We start from the raw sequence: 15,514 nt of genomic DNA on the forward strand, positions 1-15,514 counted from the left end.
GCACAAGCACCACATTAGTATTGTACAAGTGTGGAGAATTATTATGTTAACTTGTTGTAGGTTAACTTGGCATTCAATATTTATAATGTTTACATAATATTACAAATCTATGACTAGTAAAGTACCATTCTATCTTTTACAATATAATATTATCCCTTTACATATAATATTATCCAATACACCCCCTCAATCTTTACAATATAATATTATCCTTTTACATATAATACTATTCAATAAGTACATTACCCATGTGTGTCATGTTTGGCGCTTTGTTTTCTATTGTTGTTTTGTGTTGGATTATCTGCCTCGTATTGTGTCATGCTTTTTCATCTAAAAATGTGGCCTATGCACTGTAATATCCCGAAAATTCAAACTTGATTAACATTGATAATTAGCTTAAGTAAATTATTATTTTTATTTAATCACTTCTTTAATATATTCGACAAAATAAAATCAAGTATTTAATAAAATAAGCTAAGTTAGATTGGTAATACATTAAAAAGGAAGTAGGAAAAATCACTATTTTAGTATTAGTAAAGGAATTAGAAAATTTCCAAAAAAGGAAATTCACCATCCACACAATCCATCTTCTTCCTCAAGCTCCATGACCTTGCTCCCCAAGGCTTCTAGAACTCCTTCCTCCCCAAGTATACTTCACCATTAATCCACCATTATTTTAATTGAGCTTTGTTCGTAAAATTACTATAAATAGTATGCTGATTTTACTATTCATCTCCATCCAAAAATCAGAAAACTTTCAACACTACCACCCAACCCTGCCACTTTCTTCTCCGACCACCACCACCTGTCGGCCTCCCTCACTGCGCGCCAGACTCGCACCACCAGCCAGCCACCCCGCCAGCACCGCCACCTCCTTCTCCCTCCCCCACGCTGCACCCCTCCTCTTCCTCTTCCTCTCCTTCTCGCTGCACTCTTCCCCTCCCCCATCTCGCTGCAGCCTCCTTGCTGCCGCGCCGCACCTGCCGCCAGCCGCGCCGCACCGCCGTCCTGCCGTCCGTCCCGCTGCTGCACCGCCACCTGCTCGCCGGAGCTCCGACCCCCACTGCACTGCCCGTCTTCTCCTTGTTACTTCACTTAGTGAAGGTATATTACATACCTTTCCCTCCTTTTATAAATTTGAAAAAAAAAAAAACTTGAGTTATGTTAGTTGGGCTTAGTGATTAATTAACATAACCCATATAGTAAGTTGGACTAATTAACTAAACTACCTTGAATTATTATCTTGTTTTGTTTATGCATAAGTGTACTTCTAACCTCTCAAGTTAAAATATAGAAACTTAGTATGGTTAATAAATCAAGTTGATTGGACTTAGTTAATTAAGTTAATATTATAAATTTCATTTTATGAAATAATTATACAACCTAATTATAGTATAATATAGATTATGACATAATCACTAATATTACACCTTTACTATATATAATGGGTATCTCTGGTTAATTAAGTTATAGTTTCATGTTCACATAGATATAACTTAAGTTTATGTAGTATAAAGTAATACTAATTAAGTACACTTGGATTTTTAAGTATAATATTAATAACCTTAATCTACAATTATAATCCCACTTTTAGCTTGATTAAATGAGTACCACTTTTAAGTTGTAAATTAAATAAGTCACTTATACATGGGTATCAAGTAGTATGAAATATCTCTAGTACAAGTTAGAGTGGAATAACTAGTTACTATTAAAAGTTTAAGTAAAGTATGAAAGTTCTATAATTATACCTTCAAGTCATTAAACATGAATTTTCATGAATCTTAGAAGTAATGGTTATTACTAATTAAATAGTTTTACATAAGTTAGTAATCAAGTTACTAAATTCAAGAAGTATTGTTTTAGTAATAAAAGTTGTAATAAGGTTCCATAACTATTAATTTTATAAACACTCTAGTAATTCATAGACACATGATGGAAATGGATCGTAGAGTTTAAATCTAGAATAAAATATTAATAAGTCGTCTTTATTAATCCTTGAATAGATTAGAAAGGAAAAGGGATATTACAAGCCTCACCCGGCTATCAAGTATAATAATCGCGACTCGAGGTAACGTCTACTGCTAACACCCGCATTCCCCTTCCAACTATGTTTTATGACGCTTTTACATAATGTTTTGATGATATGTGTTTATGGATTGCGGGATATGAAATGTTTTGCTAAATGATGTTTATGATGCTGATGAATTGGTTTTCATGATGCTTAAGAGATGTTTTATCACATAAATATAAAAATAACGAAACATGATAAATGAAAGTGAAAGACGGTTCTTGGCAGTACGTTATGGGCACCGCAAGTGTCACCTTTGTTGTGACCGCCTTTCGGATATGGGCACCGCAAGTGTCACCTTTGTTGTGACCGCCTTTCGGATATGTATATGTTATGGGCACCGCAAGTGTCACCTTTGTTGTGACCGCCTTTCGGATTAATGTTATGGGCACCGCAAGTGTCACCTTTGTTGTGACCGCCTTTCGGATTAATGATTATGATGTTATGATGTTGTACTTGCCAAGTTACCATTAAAAATGATGTAAGATTATAAAGGATAATATCTCAAAATGGTCGGATTTCTATTATCAAGTTATATGTTTATGAAATGATGTTTGCGATATTCTCTTCTCCCTATTTTCAAATAAAATGAGTTGAAATGAATTTACGTTGTTAGAGTAGTATGTTACTGAGCCTCGGCTCATGACGTTTTGTTTTTCTGTTTTAGGTACCGATGGGGATGACGCCATGGCTTAGCAGTGAGGAAATGTTATTAGAATAACTCAAACAATTAAAGCTTTTGTAACTTAGTACTTACTTAGTTTAATTAACATTAACTCTGTTTTACTTTAATATAACCTAGTACGTTTAAGTTTCCATGTTATTATATGTTTATGCAAGTATGCTGCCTTGTATTTTCCTAATGGAAAGTACGGCAGTAACGCACCGACCAAAGGCTAGGACTTCCGCTGCTAATAATCAAGATTAATTAACCTAATAAAGATGCTTAGAGGTCGGGGCGTTACATGCACAATCTAACAATGTTTTTTTATTACATCAAGTGCTTTGGTCTTGGTCAACCTAGTGTTATTTTTAGTTCGCGAATGAGCATGATTATATTAATATTTATTATTGATTGAAAAATCAAATCTAGTGTCAAATGACTAAAGTTTCATATTTGTTCACACAATAGAGTTTTGCGAGGCCTAGTGTTATTTTTAGTTCGCGGGTGAGCATGATTATATTAATATTTTATTATCGATTGAAAACTCAAATATGGTGTCAAATGGCTAAAGTTTCCTATTAGACATTATTTAGGCGCCTGACTACAGGTTTGGGCACCTAATAAAGGTGCCTGAGCATTTTTTTTAAGTCAATATAGTCCAATTTTGTGTATTAAAAGAATTATAAAATTTCATTAATATTAATAATGCAATAATATGGCCGGAAAAGTTACCGGAGTTATTGTCGTCGGAAAGTTAGCCGGAAAAATTCCCGAAGTTCTTGATGGGAAAGTTAGCCGGAATAATTGCCGGAGTTATTGTTGATGAAAGAGATGTAGGTAGGGAAATACAACCCATGTATACAAATACAAAAATACAGGGCGTTAACTGAAAATTCTAGGGCGACATTTAACAAGATCCTATTAAAGTCGATATTAAAGAATTGGGTTGGAAGGGTTCACTTATTCCAAATCTCAAGGGTTCTGGGACAGTCTTAATGACATATACACGATTTCAACTATTAAGGGTGGCAAGGAGCTTCCCAGATTTTGTTCCATTTTAGCTCATGGTTAAAGGAAGTAGGCAAACCTTGTTGCCATTCCTCTCTATAAATCTTTTTTGAATCGAAAATTTTTCTTTTGGCTGCCCAACAGATAAGAGTAGCTTCATGGTCAGCTTGAAGGTTGTATTTTGAAATTCACAGGGATATATTTGGGGGCAAGAGGCATGGATAACTCGTCAAGATTCCAAACACCGTGTCTGTGGTTGATGACACTAACCACTTTCCTACTAACTCGTCATACTTAAAACTTATGATGTCTATTTTGTTGACAATTTTGTATTTGTTCACACATATATCTTATCCATTTATAAATAATTGTATAATTTGCATAATGTTTACTATTCACTACTTACACTTTGATTGTCTTTGATAATTTATATTTTACGAACAACATAGGCACATAGCCTTGTGGGATGTTATTAAATTCGTCTCAATATATGTATTTTTTTACACCAACTTCTTATAATTTTAACTTATTAATAAAGTTATTAATATCTGAAGCCATACATCAGCAACAATCCATCTTGTGTGGACCCGGTTCACATTAAAAATAGTGTGGACCAGACCTAGACACGTGCCCCACTACAAACTAGTCACTCCCGCTTTCCAAAATCCGTGCGATTTTCTCTCTCTTCAATAAGATTATCTCGACCTAAAATTTTAACAAAAACAGTTGTTTAGAACATACACTATATCATGTCAAAATACATTATCATGTCAATCACTATAACAATCGATTATAATAATTTTGTGTAATATACAAATAAACTACACTATAACATTTCAAAATACACTATATTATGTCAAAACACATTATATCATGCAACACTATCATGTCAAAAAACACAACAAAACACTATCATGTCAAAATACACGATATCATGTCAATATACACTATAGCATGCAACACTATCATGCCAAAAAACTCAGCAAAACACTATGATTTTAAAATACACTGTATCATTTTAAAATACACTATATTATTTCAAAATATACTATATTATTTTAAAAATACACTATCAGGAAAGTGAAGTTATCAGAGGAGAGAGAAGTTATCAGGAGAGAGAAAAGAGTGGAAGACTAAACGCGGCAAAAACGGAAAGTTGTAATCATTGAAACTCACGTGAGATGGATAATGTGTACACTAAGTTAGTGTGCACCGGATTCATATTAGCTTTTTTACACAATCTGACTTGTGTGGACCCGGTTCACGTTAACATTAGTGTGCACCAGGCCAAAAGCATGTATCATTACTGAACAATCCACTATATCACGCGAAAACCCACTATATTATGCAAAAGCCCACTATATCATTCAAACACACACTATATCATTCAAGCACACACTGTATCAATAATAAATTCTCATTCAGAAACACTATATCACGTAGAAACTCACTATATCATTAAGATGTACATTATATCATGTAGAAATTTTCACTATATCATGCACAAACTAAATCATTATATATGTTAGAACAAGTGTCATGATATATACTATGCAACTTAGATCTTCTTGTATGTTAAAACATTTTAATTAATTTCTCCATTATATTGCATATAATTTCACTATATGGTCTGCGGTAATAAAATCTACTATATTGTATATAATTTTACTATATCTCTGTAGAACTCACTAAGTCACTATATGAAATTAATATCACTTATCGATCCGTTGCACACTAACTTAGTGTGCATCACAACATCAGGTTCATTTAAATTTTTTCATTTTTTACATCAGCAAACATAAAAACATATAATACTACTACTATTTTTAGTCAGATGAAGTGTATATGCATTTTCTCTTTTCTCATAGGCCACAGCCCACAGGCCATATCCCAGATATTTTAAGGCCAAAGTGGGCAGTTCCATCCCTCATGCTTCTTTTTTAAAATTTTGACCCTATTGCCTAAACAAGAAAAACTGTGCAAACAAATAATTTCAATAGAAACCTTAGATTGCACCCAAAGCAGAAAAGTCACGTTTGAAGAATGTGACGTTGATTGTAGTGTAGGTCCTCACCAATAAACTAAAAAGCTTATTTTCCTCTACAATCAATCACACATTTCAACTTCTCCTAACTTTACCACAACAGTAATCACCAACCATTCCTAACTACAATATCTACCACACAAAACACATGTCAAAATCTCAATGGTACACCTTACATACTACAATAGACTCTTGATCACAAGATTCACCCACCCTAAGAAAAAAAATCTTAAAAAAGTATGGAGTATGTGGGACCCAATTGAAAGAAGAAGAAACAGGTTCATGCACCTTTCCATGTTTCTGAATCTCAATCTATATCCTCGAAGAACAAAACCACCTAATTACTTTTTCTTTTATTTAATTTTTTTTGGGCAATTTGTTGGGTGATGAAGAAAATAAAAGGGGGTAGCTCTTTGTTTGGTAGGTGGTTTTTGCACCATCAAAAGCAGAAAAAAGGTTAATATCAGCATCCATTGCAAAAAAAGAGGATTTTTTTTTAGCTGTTCTTCCAAACACGCCTCTCTGCTTGGGTAATATTTCTATTTAGCTGCATTTTCTTTAGTTACTATATTTGTTTGGTTGTTTTTTGTGTTACTTTTTATCTGGATTAGTTTTTTTTATGTATGTTTTTTGGGTAAGTTTTGGTTGAGATTGTATAAATTGGTATATTTTGTGGGTATGTGAGAAAAGTTGAATTCTTTTGTGGGTTTAGGAGATCGCATTGTTGGAATTTTGTCGTTTTAATTTTGGGATTCTTATCTTGAAAATTTGGGTTGGTGTTCGATTAATTTGATGTGGGGAAGGGAGTGTTCAGTAATTTGTATAAATTGTGGATTTTGTTTGGAGATGTTATGCATTGAAAAAGTTGTTTTGACAAATGAAGAATATAAATTAAGTCTAAAAATGGATATGAAATATCAATATAGCTTGTGATGCTATAAATTATAGGAAAAAGATAGTATCTTTGGTTTTTGGATGGGCAAAAATACAAGCAAACATATTTGTTTGAATTGGAAAAGTGAGGATTTGAGGACAGCTAGGAGAAATTACTACCCCAATTTTACCAAATTTAAGAAAATTGACATGTTTTATGGTGTGTTTGTTCAACTGATTTCGACTTATCTAACTTGTCTGGACTTAATTTTATAACTTCTTATAATAAATCAGTATATGTTGAACATAACACTATCCTATATTCATGAATTTACTTTGTATATATATACACATTCTATATGTAGGTGCAAAAGTACATTCATTTACATGGTAGTCTTGCTCTATCTTGTTGTTCTACCTACCAGGTCATCTCTCAAAATTTTGTTATTTGCCCTTTTTTTTTAGATTTCACCATTGATTGTGAGGTGGTCTTTTTGTGATCGATAAATTGCAAGGATTACATTTGTCCAAGATTCTAATACCTTTTCTCTCTTCGCCTTAAGGAACTTATTCTCTTGCTGTTCTGGGAAAACCGTTTACAGCCTTAACTGAAAATTGAATTATCTATCATTTTTATCATGGCTTTGCAATGTGATAACAGATCACTTCCTTCTTTTTCATGCATAAAACAGATGGACCGCAAGTCCACAGTTGCGCTTTTCATCTACTTAGCTACATTCTTTGTCGGGATTTAAAGTCAAGTTTACCATTTTAGGATATGTAGGAAAATTTGTCACCTTTCTTACTATGGAGTATATGACTAGAGTTCTCAATATGCAACTACTTATAAGTGATGGGGGAGGATAGTAACGCTTGAGTATTACAAAAGTTTCTTCTATTTTGGTACAAATACAATTACCTCGTATTATGAGGGATTGGGAAAATGAGACAGTCAGACAACGGAGGCGGGAGGAAGGGAGTATCCATGAAGGGTATTGGTATTGATCACAACCAAGACTCTGGTCAATACAGAAGCTTTTACCTTATGTCCAACTCCTGAGCTTCATCGTTAACTATAATCGATTGACATTAAAAATTTTGGGCTAAAGATGATGTTCAAGAACTGAATGCCTATTCGATGGAGGTCATTATCTTGAAATGCACTCAAAAGGCTTTTGCTTCTACATGTTGATTAGTTTTTATCAATATGTGTGAGAGCAACTGGTACAGAAAAGAAATCTGTGTTTCTTCTCATCTCATGCTGTCTTTTGCTTAAATTTCTTCTTTCAGGATCCTGTACTGGAATGTGCATGTGGGAATGCTGATCAACATCCGGATAGATGGAATATGTCTGAAATCAATATTTGATATGTTATACATCTCAAAACATCTAAGAAAGCCTTATGATACCTGCAACACTTTCTGGAATGGGTTTAGAAGCAGGTAGCATTGATGAAACTGTAAAGATGCTAGATGAGCTGTGGCCTCTTAATGATATCGATCTAGAGAAGTCAAAGTTCCCATGTTGTTTAGTTTGGACTCCACTTCCAGTTGTTTCATGGTTGGCACCTTTTATCGGACATGTTGGCATATGCCGGGAGGATGGTTCTATTCTAGACTTTTCTGGGTCTAATCTTGTAAATGTTGACAATTTCGCATTTGGTGCAGTGGCCCGGTACTACCAACTTGACAGAAGACAGGTATTTCCCTGCTAACACTTTTAAATTTATAATTGTGTTAGATGCTTAGATCTTTCCCTTCCATTGTTAGCCAAGATGTATCTACTCAATAATTTTTATTGGCTAATATAGCTAGGATCTTATAGCTTTCCTCTAAATCTATGAGGGTGTATTAGGCTCTGTTCGGTTAGATGGAAAGCATTTTTAATGGAAAACGATTGTCCAAGAAAAACATTGTTTAAGGAAAACATAATTTTTATATAACTTTACTTGGTTTAGTTCCTTGCCTGGAAACTTAGAGAGAAGAGGAAGAATGGAAATGGAAAGGAGAGGTTGGATCACTGGATAGGAAGATCGAACAGGAAAGGGGAATGTGAGGAATAGGGAGGACCGTGTGGCCTTCCTTTTAAAAGAAAAATGATTTCCACCCTATTTCCAATGCTTAGCAAACGGAACAAAGGATAATAGGGAAACCACTTTCCTAGAAACTGTTTTCTTCCCAACCAATCACCCTCTTAATAGCTATACGGCTCTTAAGTGGATTAATTTACTCTTCAAGAATCAATATGATTTTGTGATTCATTTAATCTAAAAGATATAATTTTTTTTTGTAGTGCTGCCTTCCGCCAAATCTATCAAGGCACATATGCGAACAGCGATATATACATCACGAGTTTGGGACTGCTATATCTTGGGATGATGCCCTAGGATTAAGTATGCGTCACTATGAGAACAAATCATACAATCTCTTCACGTGCAATTGTCACTCTTTTGGGGCCAACTGTCTGAACCGCCTTTGCTATGGCGGGTCAATGAGCTGGAACATGATTAACATTGCAGCATTGGTACTATACAAGGGACAATGGGTTGACGGCATGTCGGTTTTGAGATCCTTTCTGCCTTTTGTAGCAGTACTGTGCCTTGGCATCTACATGGTTGGTTGGCCCTTCTTGGTTGCCCTGCTATCATTTTCTCTCCTGCTTCTTACATGGTTTGTGGTAGGAACCTATTTTGTCAAGGACATACTAGACTGTTAAGTGTTAGGTGCATGGGTATTTGGTAATAAGATTGCAAACTTTTGTTTGCATAGAACTGGCAAACATTTTGGAAGGCTACATTTTATAAATTCTTTGATTTTTGTACATGAATTGTGCCTAAAACAAACTAAGACCAATCAAGATTGGAAATTGTAATATCATCATGTGTTTTTACTCATTCTTTTTTGTGCCCCGATGTTTCAGAATCTCAATTGGTGCAAGTTTTCCTCAGTTTATTTCTATTTATCACCCGAAGCACTCTTCATTTCCCCAAAATCCAAAATAACCCAGTCATGTATAAACATCCCAAAAAATTCAAGATTAGAAATTATTAAGATGGAATGTAATAATAATACATTATTTTTGTAGTTATGGCAGCAATTTGTAATTTTAGGCGCCGAATATAACAGATGTTTGTCAAAGTGATCTTTGCACTTGCCCCAGAAACAAAACAGAGAAAAAAGAGAGGATGCAACCAAAATGAATCCACATAAATGAGCAACTGTCTTTTTGACCTTCACATATATATCTCCTCTTTTGTTTGATTTCAAGCAGTTTCTTTTAAAATCGTAGTTGCAGTGTATTCCAAAGACAAAATAAGTTAAACTCCTACAGCTATTACAGCAGACTATTTTTAGAGAGTTGATACAGCGATTTTCTGTCTCGTTCCCATCTCAGAACAGTATATTCAGCTCTTTAGGATCATTAATCTGTAGTGGTTGAGTGTGATAATCTTAGGCGAGGATCAGCATTCAATGTCTCGAATTTCACTGCATTCGTTATTGATATAACTCCAGAGATCCATGTCTGTTATATGCAGTAGCTCCATCTTACATTCTATGCTCCATACTTGGGTGCCTTCCATAGCTTAAAGGCTACCTCATACAAAAATCTGTCAGCTGGGATTGCAAGGTTTCCGCAGTTCTGCAATAGAGGTAGAAGGCCAAAGTTACATCATCTTAGGTTCATGAAGGGAAGAAGAAGACAAAACAGAAAGCATATGAGATGCTAGACCCTTTATGAAAATCTTGTATTAGAAAATGTACCTTACTGAATTCATTGAAAGAAAACTCCTTTGCCATATCCTTTCGAGTTACAGCATCCTGCCATTGTGCTATTAAAATCGGATAATGATACCTGTCGAAGCAAATTATCAGATTCAGGAAGTAGTTCAATCACTTTAATGTAGTATCTGCTTCATCTCTCATTCTCTCTCTTACTACAAGCCCTTGAAACCCCTGACGTGAAGATCTTGGAAACTGCACTCGAAACCACTAAAGCCAAGATGGCTGTGCCCATGTGTATCTACTATCTTGAAAGGTAATCAACAGAACCAGTAAATTAGGGTGTGTTTGGATCAGCTCATGGAATGGAAAAAGAATGGAATCATATGGACAGAATGAATTGTAACAAACTAACAATACTTGATACTTTATTGAGCATTTGATTCCACTATGGAAAACAAGTGCCTATAAGTGTGGGATCGGGGAATATGACATAGTCTGTTAACAATAGGGTTGAGGGTAATTGGGAGGTAACATTAACCCTCAAGGAATGGAATCCATTACCTCACCTCTCATATCAAACAGCATGCAACAGAAGGAATTTGGTTTTGTGTTTCCAGCACTTAAAAAAAATACCAAACATGCTGTTAATACCTAATGCCGTTCCTTGGATTTACTCCTTTCAGGGTATAGCTTTGACGTGGGAAGAGGGACTGGAGGTCTGCGTTGTTTACATCATGCAAGGACATAAGTGATAAGTTCGGATCATCTATTGTGACAGCTCCATTGCTCATAATGAGTGTTAGATGCAAACGAGAAGCGACTTCAGACCCAGGTTGGGCTACTTGCAATATCTCCCCAACCAAGCTGTTCACATAGTCAATACCATTCTGTGTACTTCCCTTCATATATGCTCCAATATGCACAAAGACTAGATCAAAATGGTCATCATCAACTGTTTTTCCATCTTGAAAGCCAAGCAGTTTTAGCAACTCGTTCGCTGCCAAATCAGATGATTGAGATTCCAAGACTGTAAAACCAAGCTTCTCTCCAAAGCATTTGACAGAAGGACTGTTGGTGACTATGGCAGCTCTCATTCCCATGAATCTGTCAGAAGAGCCACTCAGGTTTAAACATTTATATAGAAGAATAATTGTTCAGTTGTCATTATAACAATCGTTTCTACCTTTCCTTTATGCTGGGAACTTGCTTTAAGGCTTCCGATCCAACATCCGCCTTTTCATTCTGAATCCAAAAATTAAATATGAATTGTCAAGGTCTAATGTAGCAATAAAGCTCGTATTCCTAAATAATGATGCTTACAGTAGTACAAACAACTTCATTAGCATCCAAGAGCTGCGCCAGTTCTCTGATTAGCTTCCCGTCTTCTTCTTCTGAAATAAAGGATATGTGATAAAGTAAGCAACACTACATAGAGATGCCCTTCTCGCACTTTTCACTACTTCCAAAGAAAGATCCACCCAAGCAAGTGCATTTCATAGTAAAACATAAATTAAATAATAATATCAACTAAACTGATTAATAACATTAAAAAGACAAGTGGAAAAACAAGAGGAAATTATCATTTATTAATATGACATAAGAGAAACATAGCAGAAAATTTAAGAAACAAACAGATTTCACAAACAGGGAAACCGGAGAAGATCTAGACTTAGTGCATGTTTGATTCACCTCATGAAACGGAATAGGAATTGTAACGATAATTGTTACCTATATTGTGTGTTTGGGCTCGGCTACAGATAGGAAAGCCATATAAGTGTGGGATTGAGGAGGGTAACATAATGTGTTACGATAGGGAAGGGTGATAACTAGATGGAAATAGTTATCCTCAAGAAACGTAAACCATTCCCCCCCCCCCCCCAATAACAAACAACAAGCAGCTGAAATGGTTTCTTATTTCCGTTTCCAACACACACAAAAAAGACCAATTAACATGCAGAAAAAAGACCTATTAGACAAAATAGGATCAGGATATTCACTAAGCCTTAAAATACTCTATGGTGAAGCTCAATGCAACAAGTATAAATTGGAACTCTAACATTAAAAAAAGCATTAAGTGCACAATCATATATGCTTCATGTCATGCAGACAAGCACTATGCTCACAGAAAATTTGGACGCCTCGAATTTGAAATCAATCCCACAAAAAAACTCCAGCTTCATAAACTTAGCTGATTTGGTTCTGAATTATGATCATACTGATAATAATTGCTTGAATAGCCGAACATAACATCTGAGTGAGCCTGCTTACTAATACAAGCAGTAAAAAACCTCAACATCGAAAAGTAGCAGAACACAACAATTAACGACTCTAATATGCACATCTTTGACCATAAAAATTCCTATACCTGTTGTTGATATATTACCAATTCCAAACACATTCTCCTACTCTGTTAAAAAAGAATATCATTTCTTGATTGATCAAGCAAAGCCTAGAAAGCTAGCCAATCAAATCTAATGATTTTGCAACAGATTAGACAATAAATGATAAAAATAAACCAAATTTTGTGTCTGGGTAATCCGTAATCGAGGCTGTAATGCGAAAACTTGTAACAAGAAAGTGACAGTTAGTAGAGTAACCTGGATTAGGAGAGGAATGATCAAGGGCTAAGAAGCCACAGCAACCTCTGGACGCAACAGCATGGATATGAGAATGTGAGGGGGTGATGAGAGATGCTAAACCGTAACCATACAACACCAGGCCTCTACTTGGTTTGTCCGCCATTAATTACTGCCTAACAAGCACACATACACATACTTACACTGGTGGATCCATGAATTTAAGAGAGTGGTGGAACAGACATAAACATTGCAGTAATATTGAAGATGGAAAAAAAACAAAATTCATAAAACTATCACATCCCAAAAGTCACAAAATAACAAGTTAAAACGACTTTGATTCAAGATAATTCTTCTCTTTTCCCCATGTCTTGAGGGAGATTTATGACATCCCTTGCCGTTAATCATTCCCTCATTGGTTCAAATCGTAGGATGTGAAGTAGCTACATATTCTATTTTATCTTCTTGATTAAGAAAAATTCCTTCAACATTATGAAATGGAGGATTGTTGACCAATAGAGTAGAAAATCTAATAGGCTTGGTTGAATTCGACGAAAATTTGGACTAAAATCATCTCCACTTTCTCTATCTTTCCTTCTTAAAAGAAAAAAAGGACTTGAAACTTAGCTCTAGTGTATTATCTTTCATAATTCTAAAATAGATTAGATGTATTCAAAATTTCAAATTAGTCAAGTTTAAAAACAGATTAACTAAACCCAGATTAATATGCTATCTCAAAGTCTCAACATTGGACTAACAGCACTAACCCCATTACCAAATTTCAAAATCAACAAGTACCCAATACATGTACTAACATAAACAGCCGTTAAGTGGGTATTAGAAATGGAAAATTTTCATATCTAAACTCGCAAAACAATCTGCATACACATAAATACATCAAATTTAATTGTTTGCAACGTCCCAAATCAACAGTAGAAGAATGATCCAAATTCATGAATCCAATATTACATTCAAATTTTCCTAACAAAAGAGAAACAACTACTATTTGGAAGAAAAATAATTTCATTCATCAATCTCATCATACATGCAATTGAAAAATTGACAAATATTGAAAAGTAAGAAGAGGAATATTTGAATAAATTTCTGACCTTGATGTCGTTCAAAGTTCAATTGAGCCTGTCAAAGTTACAGAGAAAAAGGACTTGAGGCCTGGCGGTGAATGGTGATGCTGAAATGGTGATACTACTTCATAGTACGTCGGAAGGATGAAAGAGAAAAAGGTGATGCTAAGAATAAGTGCTCGTTTGATTAAATGTAGGAAGTGCAAATTCCTTGGAATATTATCTTCTCATGTAATTGTATTTTTTAGAAATTGCTAGATGTTGTTTGGTGATTCAAGAGAAATGAAAATTCCCATGGGAATTTCTACTTACCTAGGTTCCCGTAGGTAAGTAACTTCATCCATTGTGTGGGAAGTGGAACTTCCTAGGAATTTCTACTTCCCATGAATTTGTCAACCAAACAATTCCAATTCCTATGATTTCTAACTTCCTATGTTAAATAATGTTAAACAAACAACTCCTATTATTCTTTTTACTTTTACTATCGGCTTTTCAAAATTATATGTACATTTTTATTTCTTCTTGATTGTACATCTAATATCACTTTTTTGTGTGTGAATTTTTTGGTTTATCAGATCTTCAATGTTCTTCGTGGACATCAAGAAAAAAGATGATAATACTTCATCCGTCTTAAAATATAGTTTCGGTTTCTTTTTGCATAGTTCTTAAGATATATCTTTGACCTAGGATATCTTTTATTTCATATTAGTAAAAAATATAAAAAATTAATATTATGAATGTACACATTGTGGTGAATCTAATAAGACCCCACATGAGTATGTTATTTTACATACATTAGTGAGAGTATTTGGTCAAAGTTTTTAAAGTTTGACTTTTAAAATAGAAACAAAAACTATATTTTGGTATGGAGCCACAGAGGGAGTATATCATAGAGACATGATTTATATTTTTTTACAAAGGTAATGGAAAAAGAAGTTAGGAACCCTTTTGTACGAGGAAATTCCTAACGAGTCACTTATAAGGGTATCATGTAGTTTGGAATCATTACAATCAGTTCCAAAGAAACTATTTTGAACTAAATGTCCTACATTTGCATTCTAATCAGCTGCTTCACTTTCTTCGCGGTAGACGTTGCGGGTGGTGCGAGAGGAGAAGGAGTTGAGTAGGATGCAGATATCTTCAATTATATGAGCAATCTGCCATGTGGGTTGTCAAAGACCTTTTACTGCGTTGATGACAAGGAGGTTATCGCCTTCAATATGAATGTTGGAGATGTTTTTGGTTGCAAGTTGGATTCCCAGCTGGAGACCCTTTACCTCGGTCATGTAGACTTTTGAGTTTCCTAGATTAAAAGCCATAGCTTCAATAAGACGACCTTGATGGTCTCTGATAATTGTTCTTGCTGCTGCTGAATCATTTCTAACTGAGCCATCGAAATTTACTTTAGAGAATGCTCTAGAGGGTTTTCCAAGCGACGGGGATGAAGGTGGGGGAATAGACCGGGGAAAGAGGTTG

General features: G+C 34.8%; 2 protein-coding genes and 1 long non-coding RNA gene across 3 annotated transcripts; 2 read left to right on the forward strand and 1 right to left on the reverse strand.

Annotated features, from left to right (window-relative positions):
* The first annotated feature begins 795 nt into the window (after positions 1–795).
* Positions 796–4,437, forward strand: LOC125495004 (uncharacterized). Its single transcript, XR_008968158.1, has 3 exons — positions 796–1,104; positions 2,004–2,068; positions 2,736–4,437. It is a non-coding gene; the product is annotated as an uncharacterized LOC125495004 (long non-coding RNA).
* A 1,618-nt stretch (positions 4,438–6,055) lies between these two features.
* LOC104884228 (protein REVERSION-TO-ETHYLENE SENSITIVITY1) lies at positions 6,056–9,551 on the forward strand. The gene is made up of 3 exons (XM_010668846.4): positions 6,056–6,314; positions 7,948–8,357; positions 8,951–9,551. Exons 2-3 carry the CDS (start codon positions 8,061–8,063, stop codon positions 9,371–9,373), a joined length of 720 nt encoding a protein of 239 aa, XP_010667148.1. The 5' UTR covers positions 6,056–6,314; positions 7,948–8,060; the 3' UTR covers positions 9,374–9,551.
* Positions 9,552–9,868: 317 nt separating this feature from the next.
* On the reverse strand, positions 9,869–14,231 carry LOC104884227 (hypothetical protein). Its single transcript, XM_010668845.4, has 7 exons — positions 14,066–14,231; positions 12,978–13,132; positions 11,701–11,771; positions 11,564–11,622; positions 11,032–11,484; positions 10,420–10,510; positions 9,869–10,297 (listed from the first exon to the last, which is right to left on the reverse strand). The coding sequence occupies exons 2-7, from the start codon at positions 13,120–13,122 to the stop codon at positions 10,211–10,213; spliced, it is 906 nt and encodes a 301-aa protein (XP_010667147.2). The 5' UTR covers positions 13,123–13,132; positions 14,066–14,231; the 3' UTR covers positions 9,869–10,210.
* Between the last annotated feature and the right edge of the window lie 1,283 nt (positions 14,232–15,514).

This window comes from Beta vulgaris, chromosome 2 (genome assembly GCF_026745355.1).
Source record: "Beta vulgaris subsp. vulgaris cultivar EL10 chromosome 2, EL10.2, whole genome shotgun sequence".
Taxonomy (NCBI): domain Eukaryota; kingdom Viridiplantae; phylum Streptophyta; class Magnoliopsida; order Caryophyllales; family Amaranthaceae; genus Beta; species Beta vulgaris.

Coding starts and splice junctions, on each gene's coding strand:
- LOC104884228 (XM_010668846.4), top strand. CDS start 8,061: ATGATACCTGCAACACTTTCTGGAATGGGTTTAGAAGCAGGTAGCATT. Junction 8,358..8,950: donor ACCAACTTGACAGAAGACAG/GTATTTCCCTGC, acceptor TTTTTTTTGTAG/TGCTGCCTTCCGCCAAATCT.
- LOC104884227 (XM_010668845.4), bottom strand. CDS start 13,122: ATGGCGGACAAACCAAGTAGAGGCCTGGTGTTGTATGGTTACGGTTTA. Junction 11,772..12,977: donor TCATTCCTCTCCTAATCCAG/GTTACTCTACTA, acceptor CCTTTATTTCAG/AAGAAGAAGACGGGAAGCTA. Junction 10,511..11,031: donor AATCCAAGGAACGGCATTAG/GTATTAACAGCA, acceptor TTGCTTCGACAG/GTATCATTATCCGATTTTAA.